This window comes from Lycium ferocissimum, chromosome 3 (genome assembly GCF_029784015.1).
Source record: "Lycium ferocissimum isolate CSIRO_LF1 chromosome 3, AGI_CSIRO_Lferr_CH_V1, whole genome shotgun sequence".
NCBI classification, from domain to species: domain Eukaryota; kingdom Viridiplantae; phylum Streptophyta; class Magnoliopsida; order Solanales; family Solanaceae; genus Lycium; species Lycium ferocissimum.
In genome coordinates this window covers 8,961,713-8,980,583 of record NC_081344.1, presented here as the reverse complement: position 1 = coordinate 8,980,583, position 18,871 = coordinate 8,961,713, and the positions used below count along the sequence as shown (strand labels likewise).

Here is an 18,871-nt window from a genome sequence, read left to right as displayed (position 1 = left end):
GAACTTCTTTTTTTCCAAGTGAAGTTATGTCCTAACACAACATTCAGTTTCCGAACACCTGTTTTGTTGATATAACACACATGATATACAAGAACGCACTTACATGATATTGAACTCATAAACATCAAACAAACAAACAAAATAAACCAGAATCAAGTACAAGTACCTATTTTGTTGGTATAGCACATATGGGGCTGATTTACGCAAATGTCCTTTTTTTAGGCTGTCATCTAACATTTGCAATAACTTGACTGTGGTCTGGTGTTTTCCATAAGATGTTTAGTATGTTTAAGAGAGATCTTTAGACTATTTTCTAAAAGGTCCATAAGTCGCAGGCGAAACAAAAAGAAAGTCATTTGCTAAACAACTGCCCCTAAGAGGGACAACTGATAACATTTTCTGCATATATGGTATACAAGAACACACTTACATGATATTGAACTCATGAACAACAAACTAAAAACCAGAAACTAAAGTACAAGAGTAATCCGTAATCCTTCAACTTCTTCTAGAAATTAAATATGGTTTTGCATGACAATTGAGGCAAGAGGATTAGTTTTACTATATCCTCCATCAACTACCAAATTAACACCACTCACATACTTAGAATCCTCACTTCCCAAATAAACAGCAGCCTCAGCAATATCCTCTGGTTCCAATACTTGCCCTTTAAGATTAGCAGTTTCCATAACAATTTCCTCTGCTTTTTCCTTATCCATTTTCCCCAAAATTTCCCTAACAAGTGGTGTAGCAACTGTATATGGAGAAATGCAATTGACCCTTATTCCATATTGTCCCAATTCAACAGCTAAATGATTAGTTAGTCCAACCACAGCATGCTTTGATGAAGAACATGTTATTGGTGAACCAGTGCCACCAATAACAGAAGCAATACTAGCAGTGAATAAAATGCTTCCTTTTTTAGTCGGTATCATAGCTTTGGCTGCAATTTTGGCTCCTAAAAATGCCCCGTAAACGTTGATATCAAACACGTTCTTGACGTTTTTGTAATTTATGTCTAATATACTTGGATCCTTCATGTTTCCAGTTATGCCCGCATTGTTGAACATGATGTCTAGCTTTCCCTACCTCGAAACTGCTCCGTCTACTGCGTTTTGCATGTCTTTTTCGTTCGTAACATCACAATGTGCGAAGGAAACAATGTCGTTCGAGCCTAATTCTTTGCAGAGGGCTCGACCTGTTGATGAGACATAATATAATTAAGTAATTAAAAATTATAAGTGAAGGGGCATGACGAAATGTGATATGATTAAATAATGGAAGATCAAAAGTGTGATCTTTGTAAAACAAAAAAAGAAGAAGAAATGATCACACTATTCAATAGGATCTAAGTCATCTTGAACGTCGGCGACCACAATTTTGGGACCGTGTTTTGCAAAAAGCCGAGTTGTAGCCTCTCCAATTCCACTAGCTCCACCTGTGATCACTGCTACTTTCCCTTCTAACCTGCAAATTTAAATGTTCTTTACTTAAATAAAAATGCTATATTATGTGTACACAAAAATTGCAACCAAATAAAAAATCCTTCTATTTAAGCATCTTCTACATGTAAGTTTTTGGTCCACGTGACTACATTATATTTTGGTTTAGTAAATAATATAATTGCTAAAATCCTATTGGTTGTAGGGAAGTTTTACACATAAAACTTCCCACTACCCCACTTTGATGGGAAGTGGGATTAATGAGTTAATTAACTGCTGGTCCTCTCTCTGCCTTTAAGTAGAATAGCGTAACTCCATCCATACCTAGTCTGAAAGAAACACAGGAAGGAAAAGGTAGAGAAACTGATTTTTCACAAGATGAAAGATCAATTGCTTCCTCTTAATTCCAGTCAAGAAGAAAGCTATGGCCGACTCGGGTATGTTTCTTGAATGGAATACCGTTGTTGTATGTTTATGTGAAAATCATTAAGTTGTACGATTCTGAAATAATGTTAGGATTTGTATTAGATTGTTTTAAGTTCTACAATCTATTGAACATGAAAATTCTTACATGTGGTATCGCAAAGGTTTTGGAACTATTGATTTTCCGTAAAGATTAAAACTTTTCTTCTGATTTCGTGAACCCTAATCATGTAATTAAGGATTTACAATCTCGAGTAACAGTAATATCTGAACTTTCTGAGACTTGTAAAATTACTCTCTAAGCATGTTCACGGATAATGATCAGAAGGAAGCCAGTTACTTCTTTAATTGGTTGGAACTTGTTCGCTTCGGCATTATTGTTAAAATAAGATTGGAACTTGAGGATCATTTATATTTTTCCTTCATATGCACGCCCATGAAAACTACTATTATTATATGTATTAGTGGGCGTGTACGGTGTAGAAAATTTTTAGAATTGAAAAGTAATGAAACTTTGAAATTAGTCTCTACATCATAAAGTTAATTGATGGCCTATCAGTCACTGAACCAAGTAACTTTTGGTTTATGTTTGATAAGTCAAATTATTATAAATTCATATTTAAGATTCTGGTCAAAATAATGAATTAAACTCTTTGATCTTGAGTGGCCATCAATCCATTATGCTAACTTCCAGAAATTATAATAGCAATATTTCTCCATAATTTTGTTCTTATCTCGGTAATATGTCGGAGTAAGGGCTACTTTCTGCAAGTAATACAATAATATTGGAGTTAATGCTTGAATATGATTCGTTAATCACCAAAGTGGTCGAATCTTTATGAATAATTAATTCCAAAAATAATGATTAAATTTAGATTCAATTGCCCATTAATCTTGATGCTTATAACCGATATAACACTTATGGGTAAATTGAAGTTTTTTGATTATAAGACATTTATGAATTGCCCAAAGGTTGATCGTTTGTTCTTATAATCATTAAACATTAAAGTGATAGTTTAGATGTGCCGTTAGTTTTATTTATTTATCCAAAGATAATAAATATTACTAATTGGTATATTAAAAAATTATCAAATTACGTTAAGTTCATATTTAAGCATCATTATGTTTAAAGTTAGTATTTTGATGTTCTGCCCAAAGGTGAGCATCAAAGTACACTTAAGTCTACAAGAAATCATTTCTGAATCTGAAAATATGTTTAAATTTGTAACTCAAAGCATTAACGAATGAGCATGTTTAATTTGCAGCATTTGCTCTTCATTCGCACTCTGCCTCTGTTCCGACCGTTGACGGATTTAACTTCTCAGATTGGTGCGAACAAATTAAATTCCATCTCGGAGTTTTAGATCTTGATGTTGCACTTTATACTGAGAAGCCAACTGCTATTACTGAAACTAGCAGTGCTGAAGAAAGGTCCTATTATAAGCACCAGGACCGGTCTAACAGATTAGGCCTAATGTTTATGCGAATGAATATTGCGGGCAACATTAAGACTGCTCGTCCCAAAACTAAAAGTGCCAAAGAACTTCTGAAACTTGTGGAAGAATGCTCCCAAGCTGCTGATAAGTCGCTTGTTGGGACACTACTGGGTACTTTGACCACCATGAAGTTTGATAGTTCACGTACCATGCATGAGCATGTTATTAAAATGACAAACATAGCAGCAAGAAGTGGATGGAAATTTCCTTGTACAATTCATCACCAACTCATTACCGTTTGAGTATGGTCCTTTCCAAATGAACTACAACACCATGAAAGACAAATGAAGTGTGCATGAATTGCACGGAATGTTGGCTCAGGAGGAAACAAGGCTGAAGAATCAAGGAATCCACTCCATTAACCTTATAAGTCATCAAGGAGCTGGTGAGAAAGGAAAGAAACATGTTAAGGGGAAACATAGGCAACAAAATGTTAATGAGTCCTCCTCTCAAGTACATAAGAAGGAACAGAAGAATGATGCGTTTCGTTTCCGTGGAAACCTGGACACTTTCAGAAAGATTGCTAGAAACGTAAGGCATGGTTCGAGAAGAAAGGTGAGCCTAGTGCTTTTACATGTCTCGAATCAAATTTAACTGAAGTTCCTTATAATACTTGGTGGCTTGACTCTACTTGCACTGTTCATATTTCTAATACGATGTAGGGATTCCTTACAATATAGATCATAAACAAGAATGAAAGACATGTGTACATGGTGAATAGAGTGAAGGCTCCAGTGAAGCTATCGGGACTTATCGTTTGATCCTAGATACTGCCATCACTTAGACTTATTCGAAACTTGTTATGTACCTTCTCTTTCAAGAAATTTAGTTTCTTTACCTAAGTTGGATAAGACTAGATACTCCTTTAATTTCGGTAATGGATGTTTTAGTTTGTTTAAGCATAATCGTCTCATTAGTACTGGTATTCTTTGTGATAGCTTATACAAACTGAATCTTGATAATCTATTCGCCGAAACACTCTTAACTCTGCATCATAATGTTGGAACTAAACGAAGTTTGGTGAATGAACAATCTGCTTACTTGTGGCATAAACGCTTAGGTCACATATCCAAAGAAAGACTGGAAAGATTAGTTAAGAATGAAATCCTTCCTAATTTGGATTTTACAGACCTTAATATTTGTGTTGATTGTATTAAAGGAAAAAAAAAAAGACAGACAACGAAAGGAGCCACAAGAAGCACACAACTTCTTGAAATTATACACACTGATATATGTGGTCCGTTTGATATTGCATTTTTCAGTAAGGAAAAATATTTTGTCACCTTTATTGATGATTTTTCACGTTATGGATATGTCTGTTTGTTGCATGAAAAATCTCAAGCTGTAAATGTCGTTGAGGTATTTATTAATGAGGCTGAAAGACAACTAGACAGGAAGGTGAAAATAATCAGATCAGGCAGAGGTGGTGAGTATTATGGAAGATATGATGAAAATGGACAACACCCTGGTCCATTTGCTAAATTCCTTGAAAAATGTGTCATATGTGCTCAATACACAATGCCTAGCACACCATAACAAAGTAGTGTAGCAGAAAGGTGTAATCGTACATTAATGGATATGGTTAGGAGCATGCTGAGTAATTCATCTTTACCCGTTTTGTTGTGGATGTATGCTTTAAGGACTGCAGTTTATTTGTTAAATAGAGTTCCTAGTAAAGCAGTTTCAAAGACACCTTTTGAACTGTGGACTGGTAGGAAACCTAGTTTGAGGCACTTGCATGTTTAGGGTTGCCCGGCAGAAGTTAGAGTTTATAACCCACAAGAAAAGAAACTGGATTCAAGAACAATCAGTGGCTTCTTCATTAGTTATCCAGAAAAATCAAAGAGGTATAAATTTCTTGTCCTAATCACAGTACGAGAATAGTTAAAACTGGAAATGCTAGGTTCATTGAGAATGGTGAAGTTAGTGGGAGTGAAGAACCACGTAATGTGGAAATTAAATAAGTTAGGGTGAAAATTCCTCTACCCTGCACTTCTTATAAAATTGTTGTTCCTGAAGTTGTTGTACCGCCTAACAATCAACAAGAACAGCAAATAAATGATCCTGCTATTTAGAATGATGCCATAATTAATGAACCTGCAGTAGATGAAACACAAGAAATAGCATTAAGAAAATCTCAAAGACAAAAGAGACCTGCTATTTTTGATAAGTATGTAGTCTATCTACACGAGTCAGAAATTGACTTAGGAATTAATAATGATCCAGTTTCATTTTCACAAGCCGTTGCAAGTAATAATTCTGATAAATGGATTGGTCCTATGAAAGATTAGTTGAAATCTATGGAACAGAATGAAGTTTGGACCTTATTAAATTAACAGACGGTTGCAAAAGAGTCAAGTGTAAATGGGTCTTTAAGACCAAACGTGACTCAAATGCAACATCAAACATCACAAGGCCAGACTTGTTGCCAAAGGTTTCACTCAGAAAGATGGCATTGACTATAATGAGACTTTTTCACCAGTCTCTAGAAAAGATTTACTCAGAATTATAATGGCTTTAGTAGCTCATTATGACTTAGAGCTACATCAAATGTATGTGAAAACTGCCTTTCTGAATAGGAATTTAGAGGAGGAAGTTTATATGGATCAACCTGAGGGGTTTTCCATTAAAGGAAAGAAACACATGGTGTGTAAACTTAAGAAATCAATATACGGACTTAAACAAGCTTTCCGACAATGGTATCTTAAGTTTAACGAAACTATTGTCGCCTTTGGATTTAAGGAAAACACTGTTGATCGGTGTATATATCTGAAGGTCAGTGGGAGTAAGTTTATTATGTTAGTCCTGTATGTTGATGACATATTGCTTGCTACTGGTTTGTTGCACGACACTAAGAAATTTCTCTCTAACAACTTTGAAATGAAAGATATGGGAGAGGCATTCTATGTGAGAAATATTCCGGGATAGATCACAAGGATTGTTGGGGTTGTCTCAAAAGGCCTATATTAATAAAGTGTTAGAAAGATTTAGAATGGAAAAATGCTCATCAAGTCCCGTTCCAATTCAGAAAGGAGATAAATTTAGTCTCAATCGATGTCCAAAGAATGAATTAGAACGAGAGCAAATGAAAGATATTCCTTATGCATCAATAGTTGGGAGCATAATGTATGCCCAGATATGTACGAGACCAGACATTAGTTTTGCTGTTGGAATGCTGGGTCGATATCAAAGTAATCCAAGAATGGACCACTGGAAGGCTGCAAAGAAAGTGTTGCGATACTTGCAAGGAACGAAAGATTATATGCTCACTTATAGAAGATCTGATCATCTTGATGTGGTTGGACATTCAGATTCAGATTATGCTGGTTGTGTGGACACAAGAAAATCCACATTTGGTTATTTGTTCCTGTTAGCTGGAGGACCAATATCGTGGAAAAGTGCGAAGTAGTCTGTTATAGTCGCATCCACTATGGAAGCTGAGTTTGTGGCATACTTTGAGGCCACAGTTCAAGTTAATTGTCTGCGGAACTTTATTTCAGGACTTGGACTAGTCGACAGTATTGTCAGGCCGTTGAAACTTTATTGTGATAACTCCGCAGCAGTCTTCTTCTCTAAAAACGACAAGTATTCAAAGGGTGCTAAGCATATGGAATTGAAATACTTTTCGGTTAAAGAAGAAGTCCATAAACATAAAGTGTCAATTGAACATATTAGCACCAAACTTATGATGGCCGACCCTTTGACGAAAGGATTACCACCCAAAACATTTGTTGAACATGTTGAAAAAATGGGCCTTATCGATGGCAATGATGACTTTATGTAAAGACCTTATTATGTTTATGAAATTGACACTTTGAGCTCATTTATATATATGTTTCTGTTGTTACCTGCTTTCTCTTGTATACATACATAATGTTGAGAATGATGATGACAGGTTCTGGCTTAGATCAAGTATTCTAAGCATTATTGGTGGACCATTATGTAGTTGTAAAGGTTGTATTGGGTAATAGACTAATATTGTAGTACATGGAAGGGACTATATCGAATAAAGGGATGTATCACCACCATGACTCATATTAGTTGATTTATTCAATAACAACGAATGTTGGTTCCAATGAAAGGAGGATTTGGCACCTTGTTGTGCACATAATGATTGAAAACTTTATTAAACCATTAAGTTAATAATGGCATGTGCGCTAAGTGGGAGAATGTAAGTTTTTGGCCCACGTGACTATATTATATTTTGGTTTAGTAAATAATATAATTGCTAAAATTCTATTGGCTGTAGGGAAGTTGTTTCAGATAAAACTTCCCACTACCCCACTTTGATGGGAAGTGGGATTAATGAGTTAATTAACTGCTGGTCCTCTCTCTGCCTTTAAGTAGAATAGCGTAACTCCATCCATACATATTCCGAGAGAAACACAATAAGGAAAAGGTAGAGAAACTGATTTTTCACAAGACACAAGATCAATTGCTTCCGCATAATTCTAGTCAAGAAGGAAGCTATGGCCGACTCGGGTATGTTTCTTGACTGAAATACCGTTGTTGTATGTTTATGTGAAAATCATTAAGTTGTACGATTCTGAAATAATGTTAGGATTTGTATTAGATTGTTTAAGGTTCTACAATCTATTGAACATGAAAATTCTTACACTACACTCCCTTGCTTTCCCTTTCATATTTGTTCATGAAAAATAGGAACTGGGGATGGGACAAATTTGAGTTGTTGATAGTCACTCACCTTTTGACAATTGGAGTTACAGATGAAGGAATTCCCATTTCTTTGGCTAAGAAAAATAAAATCAAAAGGTATTAGCTAAGTAATGTCTGTCATAAAATTTATAGGAATCTAGTGCTAAAGATAATTTCAAATATATAACCGAATACGCTAATAATACTGCCGTAATTACGGCGGCTATGAATTCTCCCATTGATCATTTCAACTTATATTTTACTAGTATATTTTTCTTTTCAATTGAGTGTCTCAATTTCTTTTTAAATTACTTAAATAAAATATTTCTTTCTATATTCGATAACTTTTAAATTGTAATATCTACATGGCTTGTTTTATATTACATGATTAAAGGATATTTTGATATATTACGTAGATTTCTTAAAATTTAAAACTTTTCCTTATTTTCTTTAATCTGGTACATAGTTAAAATAAGACATTTAAATTGAAACAGAGAAATTATTCATTTACTATATAATAATAAAGTCTCACTGTAATTATTTTAGTTTGCGGTAGTATATTGATTATGACTTCAAATTCATGTAGGTTGTTTAAAGTCTTCACAAATATGGAAAGGGAATGAGTGAAAGAGAGTAAAAAATAACATATTATCTAACTAAATGTGTCAACTTACTGATCTTCAATTTTCACAAACTTCTCTTCTTTTTTTTTCAAGTGAAGTTCATGTTGAAACGAAACTGTCAATTTTCAATAACCTTTTACGCCTTCAGATTTAATTACTATTTTTCAACTTCAACTAAATATTGTCCAATCGCGTATTTTGTTGGTATAGCATACATGGTATACAAGAACACACTTACATGATATTGAACTCATAAACAACAAACAAACAAACAAAAAACCAGAAACTTAAGTAGAAGAGTAGTCCTTCATCTTCTTCTAGAAATTAAATATAGTTTTGCATGACCATTGAGGCAAGAGGATTAGTTTTACTATATCCTCCATCAATCACCAAGTTAATACCACTCACATACTTAGACTCATCACTTCCCAAATAAACAGCAGCCTCAGCAATATCTTCAGGTTCCAATATTGTCCCTTTAAGATTAGCAGTTTCCATGATAACTTCCTCTGCTTTCTCCTTATCCATTTTCCCCAAAATTTCCCTAACAAGTGGTGTTGCAACAGTATATGGAGAAATGCAATTGACCCTTATTCCATATTGTCCCAATTCCACAGCTAAATGTTTAGCTAGTCCAACCACAGCATGTTTTGATGAAGCATATGTTATTGGTGAAGCAATGCCACCAATAACAGAAGCAATACTAGAAGTGAATAAAATACTTCCTTTTTTAGTTGGTATCATTGCTTTGGCTGCAATTTTGGCTCCTAAAAATGCCCCGTAAACGTTGACATCGAATACGTTCTTGAAGTTGTTGTAGTCCGTGGCTAAAATACTCGGATCCTTCATGTTTCCAGTTATGCCCGCGTTGCTGAACATGATGTCTAGCTTTCCGTACCTCAAAACTGCTCCGTCTACAGCGTTTTGCATGTCGTTTTTGTTCGTAACATCGCAATGTGTGAAGGAAACGGTGTCGTTTGAGCCTAATTCTTTGCAGAGGGCTCGACCTGTTGAGACATAATACAATTAAGTAGGCTTTTGAACACACTTTTGATTAAAACTTGGGAAAAAAAAAATTGAAGCCGAAGTTGGAAAATGGTATTTGGAAGTTGAGCTGTGTTTGAACATGCATTTCACTTAAAAAAAAAAGTTGAAATTCTGTGAGTGAAAAAAGATTTTTCACTTTAAAAGCTGGTCAGAACTAATTCTTCAACCAGTAAGCTTGAAAAACTCATCTTCAAAAACTAACCAAAAGCTCAATCTAATATATGACCATATAATGTTCTGAAAAAATAATCTGAATTTTTTTTATATCCAAACGGCTCCTAAGTAATTAAAAAGTGACTGGGACATCTTGAGACATGATATAGTTGACTAATCAGAAATATTGTTTCAATCAAACTTTTAGATGAAATTGTCATAAAATTCAACACGACCTAAGTCATCTCGAACATCAGCAACCACAACCTTGGCGCCATGTTTTGTGAAAAGTCGTGTTGCGGCCTCTCCAATTCCACTAGCTCCACCTGTGATCACTGCTACTTTACCTTCTAACCTGCAAATTTACATGTTTCTTACTTAAATGAAATGGCTATATTTTTAGTATTACACAAGATTGCCCAAAAAATAAAAAAAGAAGCAAAAACAAAACACCCTTCTGTTTAAACATCTTCTCCCCTGGCTTTTTTTTTTTTGGTCTCTACGCTCCCTTGCTTTCCGTTTCATATTTGTTCATGAAAAATATGAACTGGGGATAGGACTAACTTAAGTTGTTAATAGTCACTCACCTTTTGACAATTGGAGTTATAGATGAAGGAATTACCATTTCTTTGGCTAAGGAAATAAAATCAAGAGCTATTAGCTAAGTACTGTATTTCTGCAAATGATTGCGTCTCCTGTTTTATAGGACAAAATAATAATGATAATAAAGTAAAATATTATTTAGAGTTGGCACATGTGACCAAAGCAAGAGCAAGCAGTTATTTAATTTTGCAGTAGTATATTGACCATGACTTTAAAGACCAATCAATCTACAAGATGGAATAAAGTTTGACAGCCGAATGGAGTTTATTATTTCAAGACGGCGAGTGGTTGAAATAATAAACTCCATTCAATTAATGGAGAACCCTTGGAGCAATTTGGACTAATTCAACGTGTCATAACTTTCAAAGTCAACTAATAACTTTAGGTCCTTACTCTACCCGTTTATTTTTATTTGTTCAGTTTGGTATTTACACATTCTTTAAAAAATAATAATTGATATGAGTATCACATCACAATATCCATATAAATAGATATTTAGTCTTAGGTCTTGAAAATGATTTGGAGAAATAAGTTATTAATGGCAACATTAAAACATGAAGGAAAAAAAAATTGCTCTTGATACACTAAAGATGATAAGTAAAAGTGAAAATGTACTTTTAATATAATGGACATGTAAAAATAAACAGAGGGAGCATTTGTTTTTATTTTGTTATCACTCTTTTCTTTTTTATGATTTAATTGTCGTCAAAACTAGGTGGGTTGGCAAATTTCCGGTTTGCTATAAGCTTTTTAGGAAAACAACTACTACATTTTATAAGAGCCCGGAACCTAAATGACCCAAAAAAGAGCAAGTGAACCAAAATATTCCAAGAAAAAAAATGATACCAAAGTATCCTTAACGCAATAATTTACTGTATTATTGGACTTAACTGTAACGGCTCAGTTAAGTCCAATAACGCAAGAATTAGTGCGTTATTCTGCTTTTTTTTTTTTTTGTGGTTAATTACTCTCTTTCTTTTAAATTTTCACAGTTTTTCCGTATTTTAGTTATAGATTAATCATGGTATGAGACCTCGAAACTTCAATATTTTCAATAAAATCAGATTTTTTTTGTGCGATTAATAATGTAGGCTCAATACATCAAGGATACGCAAAACTTTGGATCGTCGTTTTAGTGGTTAAAAAGTGCTCGAAGTAAGTTTTTATTTGAAAACTTGTTATCATTAGCTTTAAGTTTTTTATTTTTTAGGGTTTAGATTTAGGCGTGTTATTTTTTAGTTAATGCGTAACTATTTCACTGTGTTGCTATTTTTTTATAATTAATTTAGGGCATAAAAGTGGATTAACATTTAGAGAATATTTTTGTTGTTCAACATTTAGTGAAAATTATTTGTGATCTTATTATATGTAGATAGACAGATATAGATATAGATGTTGTGTTTGATGTTTTGGCTGCTCGTTTCGACAAGAGAAATTGGGCAAATAAGAAAATGACCAGATAATTAATCATAAATTTATATGCCATGTGCAACCGTAACCTGCGAAAAGTATAAAAAAATAAATTAAAAAAAGTAAAATTTACAACAAACAAATATATATAAAAAAATAATAAATAATAAGTAGGGATCTAGTAGCTCAGTTGGTTGGTTACCTGACCTCTCACCTTGTTGATGAGGGTTCGAATCCCCACATTGTAATCTCCTTCCCCATTTTCCCTTCCCTTACCCCCTATGTAATAAAAACAATTTAAAATATATATATATATATATATATATAAATAACTGTCAGCCATTATAGCTTATGTAAACTACATGCTATGAAATATACTTACATATAGACAATCGTCAATCGGTCCTACATGTAGTAGACTTTAGAATATCCTAAGGCCTAAGGCATATACGATCCCCACCACCCTCTTCATCGTCCCCCTCCCCCTTGCTCCTCTTAATAACAGGATGCTTTTGTGACACCTCGCATTTTCATACTTTGAGTTTCGCCGAATGCTAGTTATCCTAGTCTTGGGAGGTAGGACAAATTTTTCAAGGTCATGAGGATAGATATGTCCATCTTGGGTATATAATGGAGTAAAACCATGTTTAGTAAGCCTTAGGAAGGTTTAAGGCTCGTCGTATCATCGGAGTTAAGTTTCGGCGAAAGTTTGGCAAAGTGTCACATTATGGTGCAATATGTGGCGCAACATGCTAGCAGCAAAGCACACTTTGCGGTAACGTAGTTGCTTAGCAAAGTGTGATAGTGAAATTTGGTGATGTTGCGAGGTCTGCGACATAACATGCGGCTAGCAAAGCTCGCAGCATGTTGTGTCAGTCCAGAATTTTTTGGACCACTATAAATAGACCAAATTCGACCCTAACTCATTATTTTACCATTTTTGGACCTAGAAATCTCTAGAAACTCTCTCAACAAGTTTTCTTATGATCTAAGACCAAAATCAAGGGCAAACCAACCGATTCTAACATGAAGAATTCCATGATCATCATTAGATTGTTCTTTCTCTTGTGGTGTTGAATTTGGAGAATTCTTGAAGGTGGAGGAATTTCGAGTTTAGAGTGATTCTTGTGATTGAAGGTAAGATTATCACTCCATCTTCATGTTTATAGTATTATTTGGCATTTACATACTTGTGTGAAGGATAAATTGTGAAAGTAAGGTTTAAGTTGTGCTAGAACTTGTTCTTAGCTATGCTTGAGTATGAATTGTTCTAGACTTGGTATGGTTGTGATGTTGTTGGGCTGGTTTGCACAAATTAAGTTGTAATATGAAGTTGTTGGATTGCTAAGTGAGTTGTGAAGATGGAAAGGGAACTAGTATAGAATTGAGAGAAACAAGCTATATGAATGTCATGCACATGAAATGTTCGACAAAATGTCTAAATGAGTTCTCTTATAAGTAATGAACCCATCGTTGATACGAATACTTCGTTTAATGTAGATAATAATTCATAGAGTGGACTCGAGGGATCCGTATACTAAGGAGACGAGGTATGTAAGGCTAGCCCTTTCTTTTCTAAGGCATGACTCCTATGACATTATTTCCCTTATCCTTCCATGACTTTCTTACATTCCGAAAGCTATAAGTCTATGATTATTAAGAGCTTCTCGTGAGATAAAGACAAGAGATGTGTTATGATAATGATGATCCTATGTCCAAGAATTCTAAAGATTATGACATGATGCCATTATGAGAATAATGATCTTATTGTATGGATTCTTTGATGTTAGTCATTATTGCTAGTCTCACCTTATAATGTTAGTTCCTTCGAGGTGAGACATGACGATCATGATGTTCCATAGAATAATCGGAGGCTACCGACCTTATGTCACTCCGATAGAGTTGCAGCTTTCCCTTAGGCTCTCATGCATGTTACTTATAGAATATGACGTATATGGATGTATAAATATGTATACATGGGATATGGGGAAAAGGGGAAGGCGCTATAGACGCATGAACGTTTGATCATTTGATGACCGATTATATTTCTATGATGTATATGGACATGTGAGTATGTATACAGGGGAAAAAGGGCCAGAGCGCTATAGACGCATGACCACCTGATCAATTGGTATCTGATATTGTCGTCCCGAACGCGGGAGATATGGATAAATGGATCGGGTCGTTCGTTCCACGGCAAATATATATATATATATATATATATATATATATATATATATATATATATATATATATACACACACACACACACACAGATGAGTAAGCATAATAAGTATATGAGATATGGATCGGACTGCATGTTCCGCAGCATCAATAAATATGCATGCAAGTATGTATGTGAATGTTAAAGAAAGCTAATATGTATGGTTTCGCCTTAAGGGGCAGTCGGTACAGATTACTTATCCACTCCCTATTTCATTGTTTCTTTATTCTCGTTGATATTATTAATCATGTCTTATATACTCGGTACATTGTTTGTACTAACGCCCTTCTTCTTTTTGGACGCTGTGTTCATGGCCATAGGTAGACAGGGAGACGGCCCGGATTCTTAGGGATCTTATCAGCGGCTTACAGGAGTACCCCCACTACTCCGGAGGTGCCACTTATTGTTGCATTCTTTTGTGTACATGTTTGGGTATGACGGGGTCCTGTCCCGTCCTTATGTCTCAGTATTCTCGTAGAGGCTCGTAGATACGTATGTGGGTAGTAGATGTCTCATGGTTATATCAGTGTACATTTTAAATATTATTTTGGTAGCCGTGAGGGCTCATGTATATATATTCATGTTTTGGTTATATATTCATGTTTTGGGAAATAATTTATATTCAGTTTATAGTAAGTAATATCTTGGAGGATTATGTGCATACAAGTTCGTATAATAGTAGCATGATGAGTGGTGCTCGGTAGTCAGCTCCGGGTCTCCGTCATGGCCCTCTAGTCGGGTCGTGACAGCTTTACGTCATGATCATCCATCCTTCCCTTCTTTGCGCTCTTGACTATAGAGTTCTTCTTCTTGGGATCTTGTACTGCTGGTATGTTCAGAACGTCCGGTTGGATGGGCTCATCCTCATCGGGAGACGGACCGCAACATAATCATCCTCATCGGGATACGAGACCGCAGGCGCTGAAGGATGAACGTGAAAAAAACATATAAAAATTAGTATAAAATCAAACCTGTGTATCGACGGGTGCAAGAGTAGGCTCCTGAAAGGGCCTCTGAGGTGGGTCTAGTGCAGAATGTGAAGTAGTCTTCTGGATGTGTCACGCCCCAAACCATGGCCTGGGCGAAACACGGCACTCGGTGCCATACTGCATAGGACCGAGCGAACCACATGGCTTGCTGATTCATCATGAGACATACATGAGCAGAAATATAGCATTAACGTGATGAGCTTTCATAAAACATGAGACGTCATAATAATTTAACGAAATACTTGTTTAAATCATAAATGCGAAAATAACACGAGTTGAGCCAAAGATGACTAAACACCTTGCATGTCTAACATAACTAAACTGACTAGCCTATGAAACCTCTAATCATGAATCTTGACTGGAAAACGTACTTGCTGGGACAAGGCCCCCCCAGCATACCTTTAAATGCATGACTAGTAAAATAAAGATAATTGACTAAACCCCGAATGAGATGGGGCTCCAATGAGCCGATACGAGCGAATCCTCGGCGGATAGGCACCCTCGTAAATACGTACCGTATCGTGAAATGCGAGGGCCCCGGGCAATAAAGGGGACGTCAAAGACACATTGAATGTCGGTATGTAAAGCAAGCCCCGAATGAAATAACATGGGACATGAAATAACATGATAAGAACTGAAACTGAAAACCTGGACATGAACATGAACATGAGCATGAGCATGAGTATGAGCATGAGCATGAGCATGGGTACATATATATATATATATATAACATAAGTAAAACATGATAATTAGGGAGAGCATTTCATAAACCGACAACATGATATCACCAAGTGGATACGTGGAGTCTGGTACCTCGCCGGACCAGCAGAGCCCCTATACCTTGCGAGGGTATAAGGTGGTAGCGTGCCTGATGGATCCATTCAGTGTAAAATTAAGGTATCGTCCTAACTGGGCGGAGCGATCCTTGTCCTACGGTGGCTACGTAGTTTCAGGCTATCTGAGCCTTCTCGGTAATTCGTGCAACTCCTAAAAACATGAACATAATATAATTGGCTAAGAAGCCTATGATTTTCGTGAATTAACTTGTACTTGTCTTGTAATCATGATTTCACGAAATAACTTGCAAACATGGTTTCATGAAATAACTTGTAAACATGGTTTCATGAAATAACTTGTATTTAGCATGTATGTATCTTGAGTCATGGCATGAACATAGTTATAAAATACAATTGCATGAAAACTTGTGGACATGTAGGATATCAATGAAATAAGCATTTTTATTTAAAAACATGGATGCAAGAACCCATGGAATACAAGATATGGGTTTTCATGGATTACGGACGGATTCTCAATAATCATAAAGAAATATTAAGAACTCAATGATGGAATTATAACAATTCATACATAATATAATCATGGACATGGACCTAGGGTTATCATGAGCATGGTATAGAAACCCTAGTTTTAGTAGAGAATCATAATTTATGGATTATGAGGCGTGGGGAAGAAACAATGATGTTCCCACACGTAGATAGTAACTCTACATACCTTAGTCGCTCCAAAACTTGAATTAAAGACTTGAGCTTTGAAGAGGATTTCGAAAATCTTGAATTCTTGAACCTTGAGATGGGATTTCTTGAAAACCCTAGTTTAGGAACGATGATTTCTTGTTTAGATTACAAGTATATACACTAGAATTGACTTGGAATGATTAGAGTAGGCTTACCTTGGTGTTCTTGATGATGGGAGAGAATAGAAGGTCGTTCTAGGGCTTGCGGGTGTGAAGAATGAAGTGAAAAAGCCTTAAAACGAAGTTTTATAATTCTTTGTCGGACCCATTTTACGCCCTATTTTACGTCCAGTAAAAGTTTTACAGACCGTATGTCTTACCGTAAATTCGTTCCAGTGATTTGGGCTTTCTGGGCCAATTTTACGATCTGAATATACGGTCCGTATAATTTTCACGGCCCGTATATTCTACCGTATATTGGCAGAACACTGTTTTAGTAAAACGGGCATAACTTTTTGTACATAGCTCTGTTTAAGGACAATATACCGTTGGAAAGCTATTTCAAAGGGCTACAACTTTCATGTTTTAAGTTTCCTCAAATTCCCAACGGATTTTCACGAAATTCGACTGGAAGACAGACGTATCAAAACTTAGCTTATTCTATAGACTTTTAAACGCCTTACTATTAGCCATATTGAGACGATCATATATCCTTGCTCCGATCTCTGATTGGCCTGGTCCTTATATTGTTAGAAAACTATTTTTACGTACTACAACTTTCATTGAGGGTACTTTCCCAAATTCCCAACTAATCAAAGAGTTATCTTTGCCCGAAGTACTATCAACCATTTTCGCAAAACGTTCAAACCTTCAATTTTTCCGCTAAAACTCTAACGTTACGAGTCTAACATGAGTTCTAAGATACGAGGTGTTACAATATCTCCCCTTTGGGATCATTCGTCCTCGAATGATGGGTCTTGGTTAGGTATGGGACTGGTCATGGCATGAATACATGAACGTGATGAAAATGACATGAAACATAAGAGCTTGACATGATTACATGAAAACATGGTCATGGATCATCGAACCGAATACGTGATTACATATAAACATGTACATGGGAACATGAAACTGATTAGCACCTACATGAACTAGAATCATGAAACCATTGTCCTCGATTCATAGTAATGATTAAGAGTTACTACTAACTCTAAAATTTACGAAAATTATGGTAGGACTTCCTTCGTAATTCGGACTCTCATGACATTTCTCAAACGCCTATCAGCCAACTAAAGTATCAACATAAACCTCACAGGGTATCTTAATACGTATGATACGGCATAATCTTAATTACTGAATCTTGAATGTGGCTAACATGAATATTAGTGGCTTTGAACACGTGATTATTGGCTGAATGATTACATGATAACTATACATGGGGTTTGGAAGAGAATTTGTAGGCATGAATGACATGAGTACTGGAAAATAGGCACGAACATGACATGATTACCTGGACGTGAGGAGAATGACATGGGACATAAATACATGAAGACTGGCAGGCATGAAAACATGAGTGCTAAACTTTTATAAGATACGAACACGTGTAAACATGGACATCAACATGAGATCTGAATGTCGAAAACATGATTGTTACAACATGAGGTTGAATGCGAGTGCGGAGTAGGATCTGAACACTTAGGGACTTGATCATAGATGTTCATGTGTTACCACGATAAACATACGAGATAAGAGTACGACTTAGCCTCTGAATCTAAGTGCAACTCCGTGCGAATGAGATAGAGTTGAGTCATATACTAGGAATATGATTCTAACATAGGTATTCATAAAGCTCTAGCGTAGGCATGGCAAGATACATCAAATATGCGTAGAATAGTTTCGAGATAAGTACCATAAAATACCCGAAGAGATCTCACTATGAACTTGGAACATTCCTTACTTCGAACCTTACCTTGTTCGCTCTGAAACATAGATATGAATATCTTGGCTTACCTTACTTATTATTGTAAGTGGATCATTAAGGAGTGAGAGAAGAGGATCATTCATACGAATCAGACACTTCATCTTCGAAGATAGACGTGGCATGGGTACATCAGACTGAAGAACATAACATGGAACATGGAACATGTATACATGGAAATAGGACTAATATGGCATAAGACATGAATACATGAGTAGCATGGCATGGGGCATGAGAGACACGACGTTTACATAAATACTTCGAAGCTACTTACCCTGACATTTGGACATTAGGTCATGAATATTGAAGTGTGAATAAGACATAAGTATGACTTAAATGGAGTATAAGTTGTAGGC

The 18,871-nt window shown here is 35.6% G+C and overlaps 4 protein-coding genes across 5 annotated transcripts; 2 read left to right on the top strand and 2 right to left on the bottom strand.

Annotated features, from left to right (window-relative positions):
• Window positions 1-388: 388 nt before the first annotated feature.
• LOC132049593 (secoisolariciresinol dehydrogenase-like) lies at window positions 389-1,310 on the bottom strand. Its single transcript, XM_059440460.1, has one exon. The coding sequence runs from the start codon at window positions 1,068-1,070 to the stop codon at window positions 516-518; it is 555 nt and encodes a 184-aa protein (XP_059296443.1). The 5' UTR covers window positions 1,071-1,310; the 3' UTR covers window positions 389-515.
• LOC132049592 (short chain aldehyde dehydrogenase 1-like) lies at window positions 402-10,563 on the bottom strand. Of its 2 annotated transcripts, XR_009413124.1 has the most exons (4): window positions 10,428-10,563; window positions 10,077-10,195; window positions 8,879-9,647; window positions 402-470 (listed from the first exon to the last, which is right to left on the bottom strand). XR_009413124.1 is itself a non-coding variant. In XM_059440458.1 (3 exons), the coding sequence occupies exons 1-3, from the start codon at window positions 10,463-10,465 to the stop codon at window positions 8,965-8,967; spliced, it is 840 nt and encodes a 279-aa protein (XP_059296441.1). In that variant the 5' UTR covers window positions 10,466-10,563; the 3' UTR covers window positions 8,722-8,964. The 2 variants fall into 2 exon arrangements, 1 of the variants encoding a protein (XP_059296441.1); XM_059440458.1 differs by lacking the exon at window positions 402-470 and having other exon boundaries at window positions 8,722-9,647.
• LOC132048661 (uncharacterized) lies at window positions 2,787-3,603 on the top strand. The gene is made up of 2 exons (XM_059439362.1): window positions 2,787-2,790; window positions 3,131-3,603. Exons 1-2 carry the CDS (start codon window positions 2,787-2,789, stop codon window positions 3,601-3,603), a joined length of 477 nt encoding a protein of 158 aa, XP_059295345.1.
• LOC132048660 (secreted RxLR effector protein 161-like) lies at window positions 6,354-6,770 on the top strand. Its single transcript, XM_059439361.1, has one exon. It carries the CDS (start codon window positions 6,354-6,356, stop codon window positions 6,768-6,770), a length of 417 nt encoding a protein of 138 aa, XP_059295344.1.
• Window positions 10,564-18,871: the final 8,308 nt, after the last annotated feature.